The sequence below is a fragment of the Manis pentadactyla genome, chromosome 4 (genome assembly GCF_030020395.1).
Source record: "Manis pentadactyla isolate mManPen7 chromosome 4, mManPen7.hap1, whole genome shotgun sequence".
NCBI lineage: Eukaryota > Metazoa > Chordata > Mammalia > Pholidota > Manidae > Manis > Manis pentadactyla.
The window spans coordinates 20646556-20670387 of record NC_080022.1 but is presented as its reverse complement, the minus strand read 5'-3'; the positions used below and the strand labels follow the sequence as shown (position 1 = coordinate 20670387).

At 40.1% G+C, this 23832-nt stretch overlaps 2 protein-coding genes across 2 annotated transcripts in view; both read right to left on the bottom strand.

Annotated features, from left to right (window-relative positions):
• STX12 (syntaxin 12) overlaps positions 1-21847 on the bottom strand; it is a 46021-nt gene extending 24174 nt beyond the window's left edge. Inside the window, exon 1 of the mRNA XM_036914947.2 lies at positions 21604-21847. Within this exon, the coding sequence (XP_036770842.1) occupies positions 21604-21721 (118 nt within the window). The 5' untranslated portion in view covers positions 21722-21847. The remainder of the gene's footprint in view (positions 1-21603) is intronic.
• Positions 8211-10793, bottom strand: LOC118927116 (lamin-B1-like). The gene is given in 5 exon segments (XM_036914946.2): positions 8211-8762; positions 8764-9214; positions 9217-9994; positions 9996-10438; positions 10441-10793. Coding segments are annotated over 5 exon segments (1746 nt in total). The 5' UTR covers positions 10460-10793; the 3' UTR covers positions 8211-8707.
• Positions 21848-23832: the final 1985 nt, after the last annotated feature.

The following is a 23832-nucleotide window of genomic DNA, read 5'->3' as shown; positions in this document are numbered from 1 at the left end:
AGTTTTCATAGCAATAGTCCGAAGTAGATACATCTTCATTTTGTACATGAAGAAATACATATATTTTTTTTATTAAAGTATCATTGATATACAATTTTATGATGGTTTCACTTAAACAACACAGTGGTTTCAACATTCAGCCATAATCAAGTCCTCACCCCGTCTATTGCAGGCACTATCTATCAGTGTAGTAAGATGTTACAGAGTCATTGTCTTCTCTGTACTGTACTGCCTTCCCCGTGACCTACCTATATTGTGATTATGAATTATAGTGCCCCTTAATCCCCTTATCCCTCCCTCTCCACTCTCCCCAACCCTTCCCCTTTGGTAACCACTAGTCCCTTCTCAGAGTCTGTGAGTCTGCTGCTATTTTGCTCCTTCAGTTTTTCTTTGTTGTTATTATACTTCACAAATGAGTGAAGTCATTTGGTATTTGTCTTTCTCCACCTGGATTATTTCACTGAGCATAATACCCTCTAGCTACATCCATGTTGTTGCAAATAGTAGGATTTCTTTTCTTTCTATGACTGAATAATATTCCATTGTGTATATGTACCACATCTTTATCCACTCATCTATTCATAGACACTTAGGTTGCTTCCTTATCTTGGCTATAGTAAATAGTGCAGCAATAAACACAGGGGTGCATATGTCTTTTCGAATCAGGGATCTTGTTTTCTGATGAAGAAATATACTTAAAGAAGTTAATTACATAAGGGTACATGGTAAGTAGCGGGGCAAAAAATTTAATCCCAGGTATATCAGGACTCCAATGTCCATGTTCTTTCAAGTATGCTGTCTATGTCAAATAATACAGTTTTGTTCAGATAATTTTCTCTGCCTTTTCCTAGATACTTAGATAAAACTAGCAATGGATATGTTTGAATCCTGGATGTTTAGGCCCCTAATTCTGGACTAGGAAAGCAGAGGTCCAGAGGAATTATTATCTATCAGTAAAGTGAAACACTCTTTAACACCAGCCTGCATGGGAATCTGAACAGCCCTGTCACTCACAGTTTTCTGCAACAGGAATAGAGCCCTTTGTTTCTTTGGTGTCCTGCTTTCTATTTTTTTCAGGTTGGCAGGGAGGATGAGGGAGATTCATTCATTCATTCATTCATTTGTAGAGGTTGGAATTTTGAATTTTGTTGCATTTCTTTTTTTTTGTTTGCTTGCTTGCTTTTTAAGAGCATTCATTGTCTTCAATGTCATTGTCACTGTCTTCTGTAACAAGTAGTTGGAATACAGAACACAATAATAGAGTACTCTTTGCCCAGAAGAAACAGTTATCTTCAAGTTTCACTAGAACTTCAAGAGATAATAACACATTAGGTATATGGCTCCTCCAGCCAACAGTCTCCTCCATAAGGGCCTAGGCTATCCTCTCAGATTAATGCCAAAAGTTCACTTGTGAAACCAGACTGCTAAATGACTGGGTTGGTGGAAGAAGATGAGGAAACCAATGTATATTATATCCTTTGTATATAGTATAAGGACATATACATACAATGCTTCCATATCCAATGAGAAAGAACTCTTACTCATTAGAATTCTGAATTTTTAAAATGTTCCTTGTGATAGGGTGCACCTTCAAATAACAAAATTTGGGGGGATCACAATTATAATCTTGCCCTAGTTTGGTCACCGAGAGTAGTAAAAAGGCAAACAAGTTTATAAAGTACTTGTTACCTTACAAAAACACTGGTGCTAACAGCCTCTAAGACTGGTAAGGAACAATGATTAAGCAAAATTAACAAAATCTAATTGATAGCCAGGGTGCCTCTACTCATAAGTAGGAAATGAACAACCTAGTCCTTAGCAATACATACAAGTTATTTTATTTCTCCCTGGCCAAAATCACGGGTGTTACAAAGCAAAAATTTCCAAAGAATACACAGGTTTGTAGTACTGCAAATTGTGATTTTATCCTATTTAGAGACTTTTTGTAGCAAAACTGTAACTCCAATTTATAATGGAAATACAGGATTTGATTAAAAATTTGTCTTTTGATAAACTTCCCTAAAATATATTTATTGAGAGCTACTTTTAGCTTAGTGGCTCCATAGGAAGATGTAAGCACTATAATTATTGCATTCTGCTAAAACTGCATTATACAAGATATAAATAACCATTTTTCATCCCTAATGTATAATTTACCTTCTTATCCAAGTCAAAGGAAATAAGGATACCACTAAAGCTATCAACTGGCTAGCCATACAAATAATTTATGGAAGAGGGCAGACATTAGCATTTATTGAGCATTTACTATGTGCCAGACTCTGGAATAGATACTTGATGTGACATAATGAAGAATATATTTGGTCTCTGTTCCCTGTTCAAAATTCATGAACAGTCCCTTTTGAGCACAGTTTATGGTAATGAGGTGATTTAGGGTGGGGTCCGTAGACAGCCTTAGGATGGGTGGGGCCAGTAGTCCCCAGAAAGGCCAAATGTTTAGGTTGGAACTTTCAGCCCCACCCACCAAGCTCTGGGAGAGCGCCCATGGTGGGAGTGGGCACTGCAAATTAAGATTAACTAGATTTGATGAGTTTCGGAGTTGGTCCACATGTGGCAATGCGGGGAGGGTGTCTCGCCTAGAGAGCATGGAAGCTCCCAGGGCCCCCTACATACCCTGCCCTAGGCATCTCTTCTGGCTGTCTGTTCTGAATTGTCTTTTAAAATTAACCCTGTAATCTCATAAACATATGTTTCCTGAATTTGGCCTGCTGCTCTAGCAAATCAACCAAACCCAAGGAGGGGGTCATGGCCCATCAATCAGAAGCACAAGTAAAAACCTGGGCTTGCAACTGCTATCAACTGGCATCTGAAGGGGAGGCGGAGGGCAGTCTTGTGGGACTGAACCCTTAAGTAGCTCCAAGCAGGTAGCGTCAAAATTGAGTTAAATTGTAGGATACCTAACTGGTGTCCAGAGAACATGACAATTGCTTGGTGGTGTGTAGGAAACCCACACTTCTGATGTCAGAATTATTGAAAGCAGAGGAAAAATAGGAAGGATTTGCCTTTACACTTGATAAGCATTATCTTATTTGATCCCAAGAACCCTTTAAATAAGCATTATCACAATATTACAGATGGTCACATTGAGCCTCATGAGCATTACAGAACTCATTCACTCATTCAGAATACCCACTCCACATTGTTGTAAGCTCTATAAGACTACAGCTCTCAAGATGTTTACATTCTAAGGATAAGTATGTATCACACAGTGATAAATGCTATAAGAAAAATAAATTCAGCTAAGAGTTGGAATGAAGAAGGGTATTAGTTTACATAGGGTAGTCAGAGAAGACCACTCTGATAAGGTGACACAGAGCAGAAATCTGAAAGAAGTGAAAGAGCCAAGCCATACCAGGATCTGGAAGAGAAGGTTTCTAGCAGAGTAAAGTACAAAGTCCCCAAGGCAAGAGCACTTGTGTGATGGAGGAACAGTGAGGACGTCACTGTGGCTAAAGTAGAATAAGCAAAGAGATAAGAGAAGTGGCCAACAAGATAGAGGGCCACACTGTATAGGTCCTTATAAACTAGAATAGGGGCTTCAAATTCTAATGAAATGGGAAGCCACTGATGCAGAGGATCATAATAATCAGAATTCGAACCCAGGGCTAATTCCAGTGGCTATATTCATTGTGTCACTTTATGTCCTCTCAGAAGGCTGCCACTTAAAGGAAATAGAATGTGTGATACAGTGCAGGCCTCCATTTCCCAGTGTTCCTTAGCCCCACCCTGCTTATCTGATACCTAACTTAATAGCTCTCTGTTCCGGATAGGCTAACGTCCTTGCTCTAACCTACTTCAGTCTGTAACTCCTTCCGACCTTTGGGAATATTCCTGTGTACTCAGCAGGGTCCAAGCAGAGTGTCAGCCACCCAATGGGTACATAAATAATTGCTGATTGAGTTAGCCTCCCTTTTATATCATGATACTTTCTTTTAAGGCAGAAGATAGGAATGAACATGAGCTAGGAATAATGAGACTTGAATTCTAAGCCAGACCTGACCACTAACTAGATGTACAGCACCAGGCAAGTCATTTGATGTTGCTGGGTCTCTTTTTCACCAACTGTATATGATATTCACATTTAACTAACACATACTGAGTACTTACTATTTGTCACAGTACTTAATATTTGTGTGGGTGTTTTTCTTTTCTGTAAAATCTTTACAACTTATGTGTGGACTAAATGATTTCTAAGTATTCCCACCCCTGCTCAATGCTAAAACTCAAAAATAGTGAAGAAGCTCTAGTCCCAGAATGATACTATGTAACCACAGAGTGTTTTTTTGCAAGTGTTTTTGCAAGCCAGAGTTTGGCTTAGAGAAGCTCCCACTGTGTACAAATGAAACTGGACTGATCATATGCCTCTGGAAGGCGGGGATCACATTCTATTCATTTTTGTACTTGCATAACCACACAAACACACACACTCCTTCAGAAAAATAGTTGCATATATGATGACACATAAAGGTAGAGCATACAGAAACTTTTAAGGAAACAGATCTTACTGCCTTCATGAAGTAGAGCACTCTTCTTAGAAACTCTAGGCATAAGTCAAGGTATCAAGTTATTAATCATCTATCAAAACTTATTAAATACCCTAGAGAGCAATGGGGATTTTATAGAGTATGGAAAAAATTCAATGAAAAATCAGCTTTTCTTTTTTGTATTCTCAGCTGAAAGCTTTTTTCATTAGATTTTTCTGACTTTTGTTTGTTGAGATTACCTGAATTTGTGGTGGGAGGTGTGCTGGGGAGGGGACTGTATAGGATCATTTGCCAGCTAAGCATCAGAATTAATACAAGTCTCCATCAACTCTTTCTAAATTCTTGAATATTAAGATAGTTTCCTAAAAGTTTCCACCAATACTCAGGTAGTCGATAACCCAAAACTCAAATCATAAAGACAGTAGTGTCTTACTTTATTGGAACCTAAAAAGAATTTTTTTTTTTACTGCCCTCCATAACCACCACTATCAGGGATATATTCAAAATAGTGAATTGATAACCCATCTATTTTACACCTAAGAACTGTATCCCTTAAAAAACTAAAGCACAACTGAACAGACGGTTCTCCAAAAAAGAAATACAGATGGCCAACAGACACATGAAAAGATGCTCCACATCGCTAATTATCAGAGAAATGCAAATTAAAACTACAATGAGGTATCACCTCACACCAGTAAGGATGGCTGCCATCCAAAAGACAAACAACAACAAATGTTGGCGAGGCTGTGGAGAAAGGGGAACCCTCCTACACTGCTGGTGGGAATGTAAACTTGTTCAACCATTGTGGAAAGCAGTATGGAGGTACATCAAAATGCTCAAAACAGACTTACCATTTGACCCAGGAATTGCACTCCTAGGAATTTACCCTAAGAACGCAGCAATCAAGTTTGAGAAAGACAGATGCACCCCTATGTTTATTTCAGCACTATTTACAATAGCCAAGAATTGGAAGCAACCTAAATGTCCATCAATAGACGAATGGATAAAGAAGATGTGGTACATATACACAATGGAATACTACTCAGCCATAAGAAAAGGGCAAATCCAACCATTTGCAGCAACATGGATGGAGCTGGAGGGTATTTTGCTCAGTGAAACAAGCCAAGCAGAGAAAGAGAAATACCAAATGATTTCACTCATCTGTGGAATATAAGAACAAAGGAAAAACTGAAGGAACAAAACAGCAGCAGAATCACAGAACTCAAGAATAGACTAACAGGTACCAAAGGGAAAGGGACTGGGGAGGATGGGTGGGTAGGGAGGGATAAGGGGGGGAGAAGTAGGGGTTTATTAAGATTAGCATCCATAGCGGGGTGGGAGAAAGGGGAGGGCTGTACAACACAGAGAAGACAAGTAGTGATTCTACAACAGGTTGCTATGCTGATGGACAGTGACTGTAAAGGAGTATATAGGGGGGACCTGGTATAGGGGAGAGCCTAGTAAACAAAGTATTCGTAAGTATTCGTCATGTAAGTGTAGATTAATGATTAAAAAAAAAAAAATGCAGTTCCTATGTGGTGACCTCTAATGAGTTCTACACAATGATATAAAGGACATATAAAAGTGTAGGCAAAGGGTCTGTTTGTGTTTATACAGAGGATCAAAGCCTAATTTGGCTACCCCGAAAATGAACTAAGAAACGATATGAAAGAGAACTTCCAACATCAGCACTCTCGGGAAGACTCATGCCAGAAGATGATCATCAAAAAACCCCAACAAAGATCCACGCACTGCTACAGCTGTAGATGCACTCATCCCACCAGCTCCTGGACTTGCCATGGGAATGAAGGAGATATCTAAGCTGGCCTGTGCATACAGTAAAACAACAAATTTGACTGGATCTATACTGTTGGAACTCAACCAAGAATTAGGAGAAGTGCAAATTGTAGCGCTCCAAAATCTTACAACTACAGACTATTTACTGTTAAAAGAACATATGGGATGTGAACAGTGCCCAGGAATGGGTTGTTTTAATTTGTCTGATTTTTCTCAAACTATTCAAATTCAGTTAGATAATAACCATCATATCATTGATAAGTTTTCACAAATGCCTAGGGTGCCTAACTGGTTTTCTTGGTTTCACTGGAGATGGCTGGTAATTACAGATATGCTTTGGTTATGTAACTATACTCCTATTATGTTAATGTGTGTGCGCAATTTAAGTAGTAGCTTAAAATCTATACATGCTGAAGTTACTCTACAAGAAGATATGTCAAAGAAATAATCAATCTTCCCATGTTTTCTCCCGCCTGCTACTTCTATAGCTTTTCTTCTTCCTTCCTAATTACAACGAATTCTTAAATAGAATTCGTGCCTCATATCAAATTTACCGAGTATCATAACTCCTCCAAGTGGTAAAGATACCTCAAGACAAATGCTGGGCATAGAAGCCACAGGGCATAAATATGCAAAGAAATAAAAAGCTAACCATTTCAAACAATAAGGCTTCTCTCTCACTTACCAACTTAACATTTCCCTGTATGGCCCCGGAAGATGACTGGTTAGCCAGAGACGGGTAAGATTCCTCAAGGGAGGAACAACCTAAGACAGGCACAGTTGCAGGGTGGTCATCAGGTGAGAAATTGGGGATCAACAGAGGTGAGGCTTAGAACCTCACCCTCCCTGTTCTGAGAGAAATCTTCTGCATATGTGGATGTTTTATTGCCCTTGTCTAGCTTGGATTAACACATAGTCTACGGGCACACACCTGATCATCTACATTTGCTCTCTTACAACACTAAACTATGTTTTCTACCTTTATGTTGTATCTACCTACCACTTCAGCATTTTATTAAAAATAATAAAGAGAGAAATGTGGTATCCACATATAAATCAAGTATAAAAATCAAATGTGTATTCATATTTGAACTGACTGTTTATAGTTCATAATGCATGAGCAAAACTAAAAGTTTCTGTGATGACTGCCCTTGTACTGTTCACCATGTAACTTAGTCACTATGTAAGAATTTGTTCTCCATGTAAGAACTTGTTCGTTATGCTTCAGAAGATTGGAGACTGATGAAAATTAGGCTTGGGGTGGATTAATGATTCTGCATTGAGCATTGACTCCCCTATACAGAATTTTATTGTTGTTAACAACCATTTGATCAATAAATATGAGAGATGCCCTAACAACAACAACCAAGAAAAAGTACACACTTCCAATTGTAAAATAAATAAGCAACCGGGATGTAATGTATAGCATAAGGAATATAGTCAAAATATTGTAACAACTTGGTATGGTGATAGCTGGTACTTAGAATTATCATGTATATAAATGTTGAATCACTGTGTTGTACACCTGAAAAAAATGTAATGTAATACTGTGTGTCAACTACCCTTCAATAAAAAATAATTATCTAAAAAAAAAAAAAAAAAAAAAAAAAAAACTAAAGCACAAAAAGATAGAATATTTCTTTTACATACACACTTATTTTCACTTATTTTTTTAAATATTAAAACAGCGTTTTGTTAATGTCACATAAGAAATTTAAGCAAGCTACACTATCTTAAAAAACACAACTAACACATTTTAAGAGTAACTCTCCCCCCACCCCACTTCCCCTCATGAGCTAAGAATCTAGAAGTGACCACAAACAGTTTTGTGGAATCCTTCATCCAGAGCGCTGACATGGTGATTAGGTTAATATTGCCCCCTTATGAAACTTCTCTTCTCTATTAAAAAAAAAATTTGTAGACTTGTTTATTACAAAAACTTCAGTACATAAGTTCAATATATTGAAAAATGCTTTCCCCTCCCTCACAGCACCGTTGTATATAGCAGAGAAAAATCAAGAGCAGACTGCTATCTAGATGGAGCAATCTTCAAATTATATCCAGACACACAGTGGTTTATTTACCGTCCCTTCCCCTCACCTTCTCATAAACTTAAAAAACAAACACATACAAAAAAGTATCAGAAAACTTGAGGGATCCTTTCCAAACAGCACACAATTAATTCAGTGTCAATATTTCACATCTTGCAACAAACTGTATGGGTATGAGTTTATTTTAAAAAACTTTCAGTGTCAAAAAAGAAAATTAAGGCCATCAGATTCGCAGCTTAAAAATTCACATAAAGAAAACATAAAAATACTCTGTGCTTCGGAGAAGGCTCTGTACTGCATGTAGGTAAGGATCACCACCCTTCCTTACTCTGAGGAAGACAGTTGACTTGAGAAGTTTTACGAAACTGCACAGCTTTTATTGGACGCTCTTGGGGCTCCCTGCTGGTGGAAGTTCTTCCTCAACAGCCACTTTGGCTGCTTCTTCCTCTTCCTCTTTCGGTATGGTTGTTTTAAAGACTGTACTTCTTTGAGCAACCTCCTCTCCCTGGGAGTTCTTCAGTATGACCTTCACATCTTCACCAGTGCCCCAGGAATTCTGGTTCTTCCAGATGAGGTCAGTGGGAGGACTGGCTGTGACTCCAGCATTCGCAGCCCAGACTGTAGCTGTCTGCCCCGCCTTCAGCACTTATCTTGAGGTATATTTATAAATGACTGATGTGTCTCCAATTTTTCCAACCATCTCCCAGCCTCCCATTGGCTGATCCTGCTCGGAAGTGTTCTTCAGGTGGATAAACTTCCCATCCACGTCTACCTCTTCAATACAGACATTCCCAGTGGCTGAAGCAGAATGAGAGATGCTAACACTGCTGCTGGCCTCTGACTCCTCCACATCGACTCTCTTCGTTTCCCTCTAGTTGTGCGAACGCTGCGACTTGAGGACGCTCGCGACACCATCACGCGGGAGGAAGGGCTTGGAGAGAGGTTCAATCTCTCCTCTTCACCCTCCAGAAGTTTCCTGTAAGCGCTGATTTCCATGTCCAGGGCTAACTTTACATCGAGAAGCTGCTCACGGTCATTCAGCTGCTGCTGCATCTGGTCCCTTATTTCCACCATCTCCCTCTCTTTGTCAGACAGCACGCGCCGAAAGTGGTCTCTTTCCTTGGCAAGCAAGTCGTCCAACTCTTGAATCCTCTCCAAAGATGCTCTAGACTCTTTCTGTAGATTAGAAAACTGAGATGAAAGGCTCTCAATTCTCATGCGGCTTTCCATCAGTTCTTCCCTGGCACTGTTGACAGTGGAAGTATTCATTTCCGATGACAGCCTGGCATTCTCGAGTTGGGCGTGGTAAGCCTGTTCCAGCTCTTCCTTGTACAGCTTCACTTGGGCATCGTGTTGCTCTCCAATCTCACGAAGGGCTTGAGCCAGCTTGTACTCATACTCGATCTGACGCCCAGAACCCACCTCTACCAAGCGTGTTTCATGCTTCCTTTTCATCTCATTTATCTCCTCCTCATACATGTTTTTACGGAACTCCAGGTCCTCATCAAGGCTCTGACAGCGGTTCTCAAAGTCCACTTTAAGCAAAGTTTCATCTGCTAACTGGTTTTTGGCAGCAGCTAAGGAGGCTTCCAACTGGGCAATCTGATCCTTCAGATCCTTCAAATCTCCCTCTAAGTATTTTTTTGTCCCCAAGAGCGGTGGTTAGAGCTGTGTCTTTAGAATTCAGACCTGCTTCATATTCCCGAAGCTTCAGCCGGGCTCCAGTAAGATCAGATTCTTTCTTAGAGAAATTGAGGAGCAGCTGGTCGTGCTCGGCTTTGGACTTGCTCAGCTCCATCTGCAGCTTGGCGCGCTCGCGGGCCGTGTCGTCCAGCGTGCGGCGCGCGACGGCCAGCTCGGTCTCGTACAGCGCCTTGAAGCCGGTGGGCTCGCGGCCGCGCACCTCCTCCCGCTCCGTCACTTGCAGCTGCAGCGCCCTGTTCTCCGTCTCCAGGCTGCGCACCTTGTCGACGTACACAGCCAGCTGGTCACTGAGTTCGCGCAGCTCCTCCTTCTCCTGCAGCCCCGACAGCCGCATAGGGCTCAGCGGCGTGGCGGGACCCCTGGCGCGGCTGCCCGCCCGCGGGGCACGGGGGCCGCGGTCGCCATGGCAGGCGGCGGGGGAGAAGGGGCAGGGGGCGCTGCAGGAGCGAAGCCGGGACCGAAGGCACACACCGGCGACCAGCGCACGCGGAGAGGCCGGCATGGGGAGGAAGCAGCACCTGCAATAGCGGGAGCGAGGTTACAGCACAAAGGGCAAAAGGGTAGGACTACGAATAGATCAATCGTAAAATGCCCTTTGTAAGGAAACACGCACGCACACACTCGGGAAGACCGCGGAGAGGGTGACCGGGAAGGCCGAGCAAGGTCCGCGAGCGCCGCCGCCGCCGCCAAGTCTCCCGCCCGCAGCACTTTGTTTGCTCTCAGGCGGCGGCGCTGCGCGGCAGGCCGGGGAGAGGGACACGGGAGGAGGCGGCGGCTCAGACCACTTATTTTCACTTTTGACTTCAAATATCAAAAGTAAAGGTGGTATAGGAGATTTCAACACGCCACTCACCCCAAAAGATAGATCCACCGGACAGAAAATAAGTAAGGACAGAGAGGCACTGAACAACACTAGAACAGATGGACCTAATAGGCATCTATAAAACTACATCCAAAAGCAACAGGATACACATTCTTCTCAAGTGCACATAGAACATTCTCCAGAATAGACCACATACTAGGTCACAAAAAGAGCCTCAGTAAATTCCAAAATATTGAAATTCTACCAACCAACTTTTCAGACCACAAAGGTATAAAACTAGAAATAAATTCTACAAAGAAAACAAAAAGGCTCACAAACATAAGAAGGCTTAACAACATGCTCCTAAATAATCAATGGATCAATGAACAAATTAAAATAGAGATCAAGGAATATATGGAAACAAATGACAACAACAACACAAAGCCCCAACTGCTGTGGGACGCAGCGAAAGCAGTCTTAAGAGGAAAGTATATAGCGATCCAGGCACACTTGAAGAAGGAAGAACAATCCCAAATGAATAGTCTAACATCACAATTATCGAAACTGGAAAAAGAAGAACAAATGAGGCCTAAAGTCAGCAGAAGAAGGGACATAATAAAGATCAGAGAAGAAATAAACAAAATTGAGAAGAATAAAACAATAGAAAAAATCAATGGAAACCAAGAGCTGGTTCTTTGAGAAAATAAAGAAAATAGATAAGCCTCTAGCCAAACTCATTAAGAGAAAAAGAGAATCAATAGACATCAACAGAATCAGAAACGAGAATGGAAAAATCACGACAGACTCCACAGAAATACAAAGAATTATTAAAGACTACAGTGAAAACCTATATGCAAACAAGCTGGAAACCTAGAAGAAATGGACAACTTCCTAGAAAAATACAACCTTCCAAGACTGACCAAGAAAGAAACACAAAAGTTAAACAAACCAATTACGAGCAAAGAAATTGAAGCGGTAATCAAAAAACTACCCAAGAACAAAACCACCGGGCCGGACGGATTTACCTCGGAATTTTATCAGACATACAGAGAAGACATAATACCCATTCTCCTTAAAGTTTTCCAAAAAATAGAAGAGGAGGGAATACTCCCAAACTCATTCTATGAAGCCAACATCACCCTAATACCAAAACTAGGCAAAGCCCCACCAAAAAAGAAAATTACAGACCAATATCCCTGATGAATGTAGATGCAAAAATACTCAATAAAATATTAGCAAAACGAATTCAAAAATATATCAAAAGGATCATATACCATGACCAAGTGGGATTCATCCCAGGGATGCAAGGATGGTACAAATCATTCGAAAATCCATCAACATCATCCACCACATAAACAAAAAGGACAAAAACCACATGATCATCTCCATAGATGCTGAAAAAGCATTCAACAAAATTCAACATCCATTCATGATAAAAACTCTCAACAAAATGGGTACAGAGGGCAAGTACCGCAACATAATAAAGGCCATATATGATAACCCCACAGCCAACATCATACTGAACAGCGAGAAGCTGAAAGCTTTTCCTCTGAGATCGGCAACTAGACAGGGATGCCCACTCTCTCCACTGTTATTTAACATAGTACTGGAGGTCCTAGCCATGGCAATTAGACAAAACAAAGAAATACAAGGAATCCAGATTGGTAAAGAAGAAGTTAAACTGTCACTATTTGCAGATGACATGATATTGTACATAAAAAACCCTAAAGACTCCACTCCAAAACTACTAGAACTGATATCGGAATTCAGCAATGTTGCAGGATACAAAATTAACACACAGAAATCTGTGGCTTTCCTATACACTAACAATGAACCAATAGAAAGAGAAATCAGGAAAACAATTCCATTCACAATTGCATCAAAAAGAATAAAATACCTAGGAATAAACCTAACCAAAGAAGTGAAAGACCTACACCCTGAAAACTACAAGTCACTCTTAAGAGAAAATAAAGGGGACACTAACAGATGGAAACTCATCCCATGCTCGTGGCTAGGAAGAATTAATATCGTCAAAATGGCCATCCTGCCCAGAGCAATATACAGATTTGATGCAATCTCTATGAAACTACCAGCAACATTCTTCAACGAACTGGAACAAATAGTTCAAAAATTCATATGGAAACACCAAAGACCCCGAATAGCCAAAGCAATCCTGAGAAAGAAGAATAAAGTGGGGGGGATCTCACTCTCCAACTTCAAGCTCTACTACAAAGCCATAGTAATCAAGACAATTTGGTACTGGCACAAGAACAGAGCCACAGACCAGTGGAACAGATTAGAGACTCCAGACATTAACCCAAACATATATGGTCAATTAATTATTTGATAAAGGAGCCATGGACATACAATGGGGAAATGACAGTCTCTTCAACAGATGGTGCTGGCAAAACTGGACAGCTACATGTAAGAGAATGAAACTGGACCATTGTCTAACCCCATACACAAAAGTAAATTCTAAATGGATCAAAGACCTGAATGTAAGTCATGAAACCACAAAACTCTTAGAAAAAAACATAGGCAAAAATCTCTTGGACATAAACATTAGCGACTTCTTCATGAACATATCTCCCTGGGCAAGGAAAACAAAAGCAAAAATGAACAAGTGGGACTATATCAAGCTGAAAAGCTTCTGTACAGCAAAAGACACCATCAATAGAACAAAAAGGTACCCTACAGTATGGGAGAATATATTTGTAAATGACAGATCCGATAAAGGCTTGACATCCAAAATATATAAAGAGCTCACGCACCTCAACAAACAAAAAGCAAATATTCCAATTAAAAAATGGGCAGAGGAACTGAACAGACAGTTCTCCAAAACAGAAATTCAGATGGCCAACAGACACATGAAAAGATACTCCACATCGCTAGTTATCAGAGAAATGCAAATTAAAACCACAATGAGACATCACCTCACACCAGTAAGGATGGCTACCATCCAAAAGACAAACAACAACAAGTGTTGACGAGGTTGTGGAGAAAGGGGAACCCTCCTACACTGCTGGTGGGAATGTAAATTAGTTCAACCATTGTGGAAATCAGTATGGAGGTTCCTCAAAATGCTCAAAATAGACTTACCATTTGACCCAGGAATTCCACTTCTAGGAATTTACCCTAAGAATGCAGCACTCCAGTTTGAAAAAGACAGATGCACCCCTATGTTTATCACAGCATTATTTACAATAGCCAAGAAATGGAAGCAAACTAAGTGTCCATCAGTAAATGGATGGATAAAGAAGATGTGGTACATATACACAATGGAATATTATTCAGCCATAAGAAGAAAACAAATCCTACCATTTGCAATAACATGGATGGAGCTAGAGGATATTATGCTCAGTGAAATAAGCCAACGGAGAAAGACAAATACCAAGTGATTTCACTCATCTGTGGAGTATAAGAACAAAGGAAAAACTGAAGGAACAAAACAGCAGCAGAATCACAGAAGCCAAGAAGGGACTAACAGTTACCAAAGGGAATGAGACTGGGGAGAATGGGAGGGTAAGGAGGGATAAGGGTGTGGAAAAAGAAAGGGGGTATTATGATTAGCATGTATAATGTGGGGGGTGGGGGAAAGGGGAGGGCTGTGCAACACAGAGAAGACAAGTAGTGATTGTACAACATTTTGCTATGCTGATGGACAGTGACTGTAATGGGGTTTGTGGGGGGGACTTGGTGTAGGGGAGAGCCTAGTAAACATAATATTCTTCATGTAAAAAAAAAAAAAAAAAGTAAAACCATCTCTATTTGCAGATGGCATATTGCAGATAGAAAATTCTAAGGAATCAAGACACAAAAAAACTATTGATCAATATACAAGTTCAGAAAAGTAGAAGGACAGAAGATCAATATACAAAAATCAAGCATATTTCTATACACTAGCAATGAAAACAATTAAGAAAACAATTCCATCAAACAGAACAAAATGCTTAGGAATAAACTTAACAAAATTAATGCAAAACCTATACTCTGGAACCTACAAAAAAAAAAAAAAAAAAAGTAAAGGTGGTACTTCATGGAAAGATTTTTACCAAAATTGAACCTAAAAAGGTTTTCCGGTCAACTCAGTTAATGAGAAAACTCCTTTTCTAAGGATTCTAGTAAAAAAGACTTACTTTAATTGACTTATTACACCATCTTAGATGAAAATAATCCTTTACGAAATGCTACAGAACCCTGGAAATCAAATGGCTAGGCCAAATGTAAAGATAAGTCTTTAGTTTTGTGTAAGCAAATTTGCTTTTTTGAAAACTAGGCCTCAACTTCTCCTGTCACTGACTTCTCATCTTTAAAAGCACATCCTGGCTAAAACTTGTAAAAGAACTATGAAGCAATCAACTTATTGTACATTACAGCTAATATCCACACTAGGGTCTACTCTAAACTGAACGCACTTGATGTGCTTTTAGCTGGTTATCAGCTCCAAATGAACCTTAATCCAAATCAAAGTCTAGTCATATTGAAAGCAACTAGTATCGCAGGAGGGAAAAAAGTTCTTCATTTGACAGACTCTAAGGCTCCAATTTGGAATGCTAGAAAAAACAAACAAATGCAAATTCAAAGAGAAAACATTATTTACACTAAGTAAGACTATGCTTGCCTATGTGGTGATCATGAAGTCCTCTAAGTGATTTACTTTGAAAATTAGGTTTTCATTGTTTTCAAATAGTTACAATGAAAATGACCTTTTTAAAAGTAACCACCAAAATTACAATAGTAAAGCTCTAAACTGAACATGAGTACTAGATATCAAAGGCATAATCTTCCATCTACCATTCCAGTGACAGAATATGTAATGGTTAAGAGCACAGACTCTGAATTAAGACTGCCTATGTATTACTCCTGGTTCCACCACTTCCTAGCTTCACCATCTTGAGCAAAAGTCTTCACTCCTCTGTGCCTCAGTTTCCTCACCTAAAAAAGTGGGAAAAACAAGAGAGCCCTCATAATGGTTTCTGTGAGGATTAAATGAGACAACGTGAAGCTAAATTTGGAACAGTGTCTGGCACTTGAACTCAATCAAAGATAGCTATTATTATCAAACTCAAGACCAAGCAAAATGTACTTAGCAATGATAAAAATCAATTACATACATATTGAATGACAACTACATGTCCATTGCTGTGCCAGGTACTGTAGCTAAAGAGAACTGTACAAGGTATGATCTATCTCCACAAAACTAATAGTAAGCTCTCTAGTTGGAATGACAAGGTCAAAAAGCATGAATTAAATAAAGAATACAGAATATAAGTTAACTGCTAAAATGTAAAAGGAAATTGCTTGCAAATTCAAGAAAAAAAAGGATAGCTAACATTTCTTAAACACTATGTTGCAGGCACAGCACTTTACATAAATTCTCATTTAATTCTCACAACCCTATGAATTAGATGTTATTATTCCCTCCGTTTTATAGATGAGGAAATTGGGAATTAGAGAGGTAAAGTCATATGTTTACATAGGTAGGAAGAAGGAGATCTAGGATTCAACCCCAGGCATTCTGACTCCTGAGCCTGCTCACTTAACTACTAAACTATAGTGGGGAAGGGGACTCAACGAATAACATCACTATTTACTGAATGTCTACTATGTGCCAGGCACTATCCTAGGCACTCTTGAACACCCATGCCTTTTAACAATACCATTCGTTTTACAGGTGGGGTAATAGACAAGAGGGAAATAACCTGCCAAGGTTAACAGGACACAGAAAAGCAGGGCCTCAGTCACAGATCTGACTCTAAAGCCCAGGCTCTTTCTGACGTCACTCTCTAGAGCAAAGGAAGTCTTAGCTACAACAAGCAGGGTTTAAGCACAACTCAAAGGATTTGTATAATTAGATAGCTAGTGAGGTATGGGAAGATATTAAAGGAGGAACAGAACAGGCAAAACCTTGGAGCAAAAACCAGTGGTTAGGGATGTTAAGAAAATGGCCTGCTTGTAGCAAAGGGTGAAGAGAAGTAGAAAATACAGCTAATTTGGGTTATAACGATGACAGAGTGAAAGCAAGGTGGAATGTTAAGATCTGTTGCAGCGGACAACAGAGAACCACTGTAGGCTCTTGAGCAGGGGAATGGTATAATGAAAACAGGATTTTAGACATACTGCTGGCAGTATCACCAGGATGAACAAGAATGAGAACAGAGGCACTCAGAGTATGCTGCTGGAATACAGATGTGGGTATCATGAGACTTAAGATGAGTGGCAATGAAGAAAAAGCATAAGGCAAATATGAAAATAACTTTGAAAGAACAACTCACAGCACTTCATGATAATCAGTTTTAAAAGTTCAGCTGCCTTTTTTTAAGTAAACAAAATCTTATCAATAAATTAGCAACATTAAAGAACAAAAATACTGTTCTTTAATGGCCTCAGAGATAACTTGAAGGCTGTTAGGTTTTTTTCCTATATCTGACTCAGCAATACTAGTCTAGACCCTTTGTTCCACAATAGGCAGAGTCAAGTAATTTTCTTATGTATCCCACACATACTGATAACAACCCTTACTGTACCAGGCAGTGAACCTTAGCTGTACCTATAAAAACCCATGTGGTGGCCTGCCATATTTCAGTCTGATATGCTCAGCAATTCCAAACCTATGTCCGTGGCTGAACAGTTCAGAAAAAATAATATTCTCTCAAATTTTCAACAGGTGCACATCCTTTCAGGACTAATGAACATGTGTATATGTCTGTGAGCTCACATTCAGAATGTATACTGAGGTTTGCCAGCCATGTCTTAGAGAGGTATGGGGGAACAGGCACTAGCCTGATAACTGGGTATAAGTAATGTCACCCTGCCAACTTCAAATTCCCAATTCCTCACCAAACAATCCCAAGGAAAGAATCCCAACTCACATTGCCTAGAGTCCACATAGTATAAGGAAAATGAGTTCCAAGATGGTAGAAAAACCTCATTCATTCAAATATACTGAATACAATTTATTAAGCATCAAGACCCCATATGATATGAGCCCTGGCCACCTCTCTGACCTCCTTTCCTACTATGCTCCCCTTCTCTAACTGCAATCCAGTCAAATCAGCCTCCTTGCTATTCTTTGAACACACCAAGGTCTTTGCTCTTACTATTCCCTCTTCCTATAAAGCCTTCCCCCAGCTACTCGCATGGCTCTCTCTCACTTCATTCAGATGTCTACTCAAATGTCACCTTGCCACATAGTGTTTAAGAAATGTTAGCTATTCTTGTCACAGAGGCCTTCCTTGACCAACTGATCTCAAATAGCACATACCTTCTTTCTCTCCTCACTCTATCCCCTTATCCTGCTTTATTTTTCTTCACAGCACTTACTAGTACTCATTATTATTTATATATGCGTATGTATGTATATGCACATATACACACACACACATTCACATACACATACATAAACACATACTCTCAGGGCAGGGATTTTTGTCTTGCTCATCACTCCAACCAAAAAGCACAGTAGATGCTCAAAGAATATGTGTTGAACAGTGAATGAATCACTGAGTTTGGGACTGAGATAAGTATGAGAAATATGATAAATAAGTCATGTCCTATGGTTCAAAGGAGCTAACAACCTAGTAGGGAAAGTAGGTACACCACAAGAGAAAGTTCCACAGCCTCAGGTATTCCCCATAGTTTTCTATGGAGAGTAAAAAAAAAAAGTCCCTTGTAACTTGAAATGTTAACTGCTACAAAACTGTAATATTAGTTAAAAACTATAAAAAGGCTGTCAGAATACAAGTTCTCAGATTCAAAAAGACATATGCACCCCTATGTTTACTGCAGCACTATTTACAATAACCAAGATATGGAAGCAACCTAAGTGTCCATCAGTAGATGAATGGATAAAGAAGATGTGGTTACATATACACAATGGAATACTATTCGGTCATAAGAAACAAACAAATCCTACCATTTGCAATGACATGGATGGAGCTAGAAGGTATAATGCTCAGTGAAATAAGTCAGGCAGAGAAAGACAAATACCAGATGTTTTCCCTCATTTTTGGAGTATAACAACAAAGCAAAACTGAAGGAACCAAAACAGCGTCAGAAACAAACTCCAAGAAGGGACTAGCGGTTACCAAAAGGGAGGGGTGGGGGAGAGCAGGTAGAGAGGGAGGGAGAAGGGGATTGAGGGGTATTATGATTAGTACACATGGTGTGGGGGGGTCATGAGGAAGACAGTGTAGCAGAAAGAAGACAAGCAGTGACTCTGTGACATCTTACTGCACTGATGGGCAGTGACTGCAACTGGGTATGGGGGGGACTTGATAATATGGGTGAATGGAGTAACCACATTGTTTCTCATGTGAAACCTTCATAAGAGTGTATATCAATGACACCTTAATAAAATAAATAAATAATAATAATAAAAAATAATAATAAAGTGCAAGTTCACCCAAAAAACAAATAAATAATAAAAAGGCTAACTGTTATAAGAGACAGATCTGGTTTCAAATTCAAGTATTGCCATTTGTTAGCATGGTAATCACTTAACCATTCTCTGCCTGTTTATAACCCATAGGTAATATGTGTAATCACTTCACAGGGTTGTTATAAAATTAAGATACTGCATGTAAAACACTTTTCATATTGCCTGCCACACAGTATGTACTCAAACGTTAGCTATTTATGTTATAGATAGTTGACGCCAATGAGTCCCTTGAGTCTCATGCCCAATCAACAGCTAAATATTATCAATTCTATCACCAAAGAAACCTCTCCTATCCTTTCCTTCCTTTTCACAGTCCTAATTGGTGTCTTTGATTCCATTCTCTCCCTTCCAATTCAATTTACACATTCCCAAAGAATTAAATCAAAGTCCCTTAGTTTACCACTTAAAGCCCTTTAAGTGTGGGCCCCAACTTACACTATTTTTTGGAGTCCACCACTCTAGCCAAACGACCTCACTCAACTTTTTAATAAACACCCCATGCTCTCCTACTACCACACCTTGATCATTTTATTCCCCCATGGAATCTTCTTCCCTTCTTTTTATTTATTTATTTATTTATTTATTTATTTATTTATGTATCATTAATATACAATTACATGAGCAACATTATGGTTACTAGACTCCCCTCATTATCAAGTCCCCACCACATAATCTTCACTTCTTTACCATCAGAAGTTTAAATTATCCCTACCACACTTCCAGATTTAGCTCAAATGCCATATGCCTTCCCTGATCCCTCCCAAGGGAAAATGGTGTCTCTCCCTTGAATACCTACAAAATGTGATTATATCTCTTGTACAGTACTGATACCTTTCACTTTGTATTTCAGTTATGTACTTCACAGGCTCCTTGTTGAAAGAATCTATGTCAGTTCCTGTACTTAATACATTCCTGATACTCAAACAAATACATATAGAATGAATATTTCAGAGATAGACTATTAAAATTCTATTTAGTTCAACAAGAAACTTTCAGCCTTGAACCAGAATTTTCTGCTCTAACCCGTATTACAGCTCCATTACAAAAGGAAACTGGAACGAACACAAAATACTACACTTTCTAAGCTGTGATCATATTAATTTTTTTTTTAATCTCTGGATTTAACAAGTCACACTTTCTTTCCATTTCCAAATCACCCAGTCTCAAACCCTTCCCATCAGAAACTTTCCTTCCCTCTGCTCAAATTCTAAATTATATATTTAAACTTAAAAGCAAAGTGATAGATCATTCTTTAAAATATAGAATATAATTGTAATTCAGAACCAACTAGGTACCTATTAACAGAGTACAACTAAGATCACAAAAACACAATAATAAACAAGGATGATGATCACCATTCTTTCCAAGTTAAGTTGCCGCTAACCTCCTGTTTATAAGGCTTTGAACTGACTTTCAGACACAAGAAACAGCCTGTATTTGACTCATTTAGTTACAGTGTTGCTCACATCCTAATGGTAGGGAGGTAGTTTTAAGACAAGCAATGACATTCTAAAATCCACCACCAGCTCTACCGTGTCTTACTTGCTATGCGATTGTGGTCAAGTCCCTAAGCTTCTCTGTGTATATCTGTTCAAAGAGTAGCTGAAATAGGGAAGGAAAACAAAACTTTCAATGGCTTGAAATCCAAAAATATATATTAATCTTTTTTACATATGAAAAGAGAAAAAAATAATGTAAATTTCCAGTGAATTCTCTTTATTAAATGGTTATCTCACTCCTCAAACACAAGTCATTGTATCTAATTTCCAAATTCATTCCAGGAAGAAATGTGCATTATGTCATCCAAACACATGCACTCTCTTTTTCCCTTAACTGAAAGCTGCGGATTTCCAAAGAGCCAGAATCTGAGCAGAATGTAAACCTAAAGTTTGAATCAGTAAACAACTCGCCATCAAAACTGGCCAAAGAGGAAACGAGGTGGGTGGAGGGAAGGCAGATGACAGGAAAAACTCGGCTGACCACTGCGCCAAGTCAGCTCCCTCACTGCTCTCCACAGGACACACACCCTCTCCCACCCTGGGGCTGTCAGGACGCCAGTTCTGGCCCCCACACAAGGAGGGCGGAACTCCTGAGAAGAAACTCGAGCTTCACCTGGGGCTCGGGACCCTCGGAGAGCCCGGGCCTGACAGACTTGGAATGGCAGCCCGCCGGCCCCGGAGTGGAGAGCCCGAGGCGGCCTCAGTCAGATACGGCCTTGACAGGAGCCCCACCGGGCTCCGCGTCCAGGCAGTCCCCGAGGCCTGCCTCCGGGACGGTCCCCGCCCCCAAGCCGGGTCCCCGGCTCACTGGCTTGGCTGATCCGCTGAATGTTGCCGCTGCATGTCTGGATGATGCTGTTGAAGTCCCGCAGCTGCGGCACAGAGGGCCCCGGGTTCCGATACATGTCTAAGGGACCGTAGGACATGACAAGCAGCTAAGACCGACTCGCCCTGCACCGCGTTTCTCCCGGAAGCAGCCACCAGGCTGGACCCACCAGCTGACTGGAAAACCGGGAAGAGAAAGGGCGGGGGCACAGGGGAAAGAAGCTGAGGCTGCGTGCGCACTAGCCCCGCCCACACGCCGCGCGCACTCGTCTGTCACGCCACGCCACGCCTCATACTGCGCAGGCGCGACTAGAACTGGATCTGGGGACTTGTAGCTTAGAGACCAGACGCGCAAGGGTTTGGGTAGGCTGGTTGTGGGCGGGGCTAGGGTAGGGTGACGTCACACCGTCGGGGCTCTGATTGGAGAAGCTGGGGTGGCTGTGTTGTTCCTCGCCGGGGCACGGTGAGAGGAGGCAAGAATTTTCGGTTAGCATAAAAGTGTACCAGATGATCTCAGCCCTAACATCCTACTCTGTTCTATTCTGGCAATTCAGGCCCAAATATGGGAGAATTCGCCAACCTCGAATCTCAGTACCGTAACCAAACTCCTGAAATTTCTCACTCTCCTTCCATACTCCAGAGCTTTGGTAGTATTTGCGGAGCACTTCTATGAATTACAAACCACTTTCATTTCTCCCTCCATTTCGTTTCCAACCTAAACAATAAAATAATATTTTTTGAGCACGTACTATGTGTGAATCCTTATTGCAATTCAGTTGTTCATAAGCTCTTTCACAGTAAGGGATGATGCTCTAACTGTATCTTTATCCTCAAAATAGATCATGGACAATAGATTTTTTAAATGTTCAAGTAACTTCAAAGTCAGCGTTATTTTCCCTCTTACAATTGGGAAAATTAAGATCACCGAGGTTAATTTGCTTTTCTAAGATTTAACTGCAAAACCCAAGCACTCAGCTAACTCCATCGTCATCTCGCTACTTCCCTAAAATGCATTCTCATATTCCCAAATTCATTCTCCATGTAAATCCCTCCCAAATAGCCTCTTCATCTATATCCCAAACCAGGACTTCTTGGAGAACTAGACTCTCAAAAATTTTATGTCATTCCTTTAAGTAGTGTGGAGTGTCTGACCTCAGTGTTCCCACAGACGACTGCATTTTGTGAGCTTATGGTAAATGGAAAGACATGGGTAGGATTTTGGTTTCAGAGATCGGAGAAGTGAAGGGAAACTGGCAGTGTTTGTTTCCTGTGTTCTGCACCCCCACCACCACCCCAGTCTGCTTCACAATCTCTAGAGAATGACAAAAAGGGGAAGCTGTTTTCCTGCGTGGGAGGGAACCCCGAATGGGTGAATGAGCCTACGTTCAGCCTTGGAGCTTTTGTAAGCAAAGCTATCTCTATTTTTCATTGGAGCATTTATAAGAGCATTTCTTGACCTATAGAAAGGGACTGATGACATTTGGGAGCTCTCATTCTGGTTATTAAATCTCTACCATTTCTTGAATCCATAGTTTTATGTCAAATTTTGTAACAATTCATGTGACCTGTACATTTTTACCTATAAAAATAGTCATGAGAATATTTTCATTTACATTTTACTCTACTTAAAGTGAAGTTCAGTGAAGGTATTTTTCTCCTAGGAATCAAAAACATAACGGTCATCACTGTTAATATTTTTACTTTTTCAATCTAAAATAAAAAATTGTTTTCATCTGTGCCTTGTACTATCTCTCATAACAATACATTTGTGCCTTGTAAATACTAGATGTCAAAAGAACATTCATTGAATTTATAGATGAATAATGAAAAATATCATTTCTTAAATGCCTATCTAGGTGGTATGAACACGTTTTACAAATGTTATAGGTAATCCCCAAGATAAAGCCCATCTGATAAAGACCACCTGCGGTCTGACGAAGCTGTTAATGCTGAAGGGAGACTGTACCCCAGAGGAATCATGGGATACCACACCAAACACGGGAAGAGATCGTTATTCTAAGATTTGGGGGGTAAATTGTGTGTACATAAAACTTAAAAGAAGCCGTGTTTTGATAGCCTCAGCATAGCAGGCTACATGTAAAGGGATTATCATCAAATCCAAGCTAACAAGAGGACTCAGGATCCTGTTTCCTTGGAAACTACCAAACCAAGTGAAGACAAATGTGGAATGTTGTATCTGGAAACCCCTTAT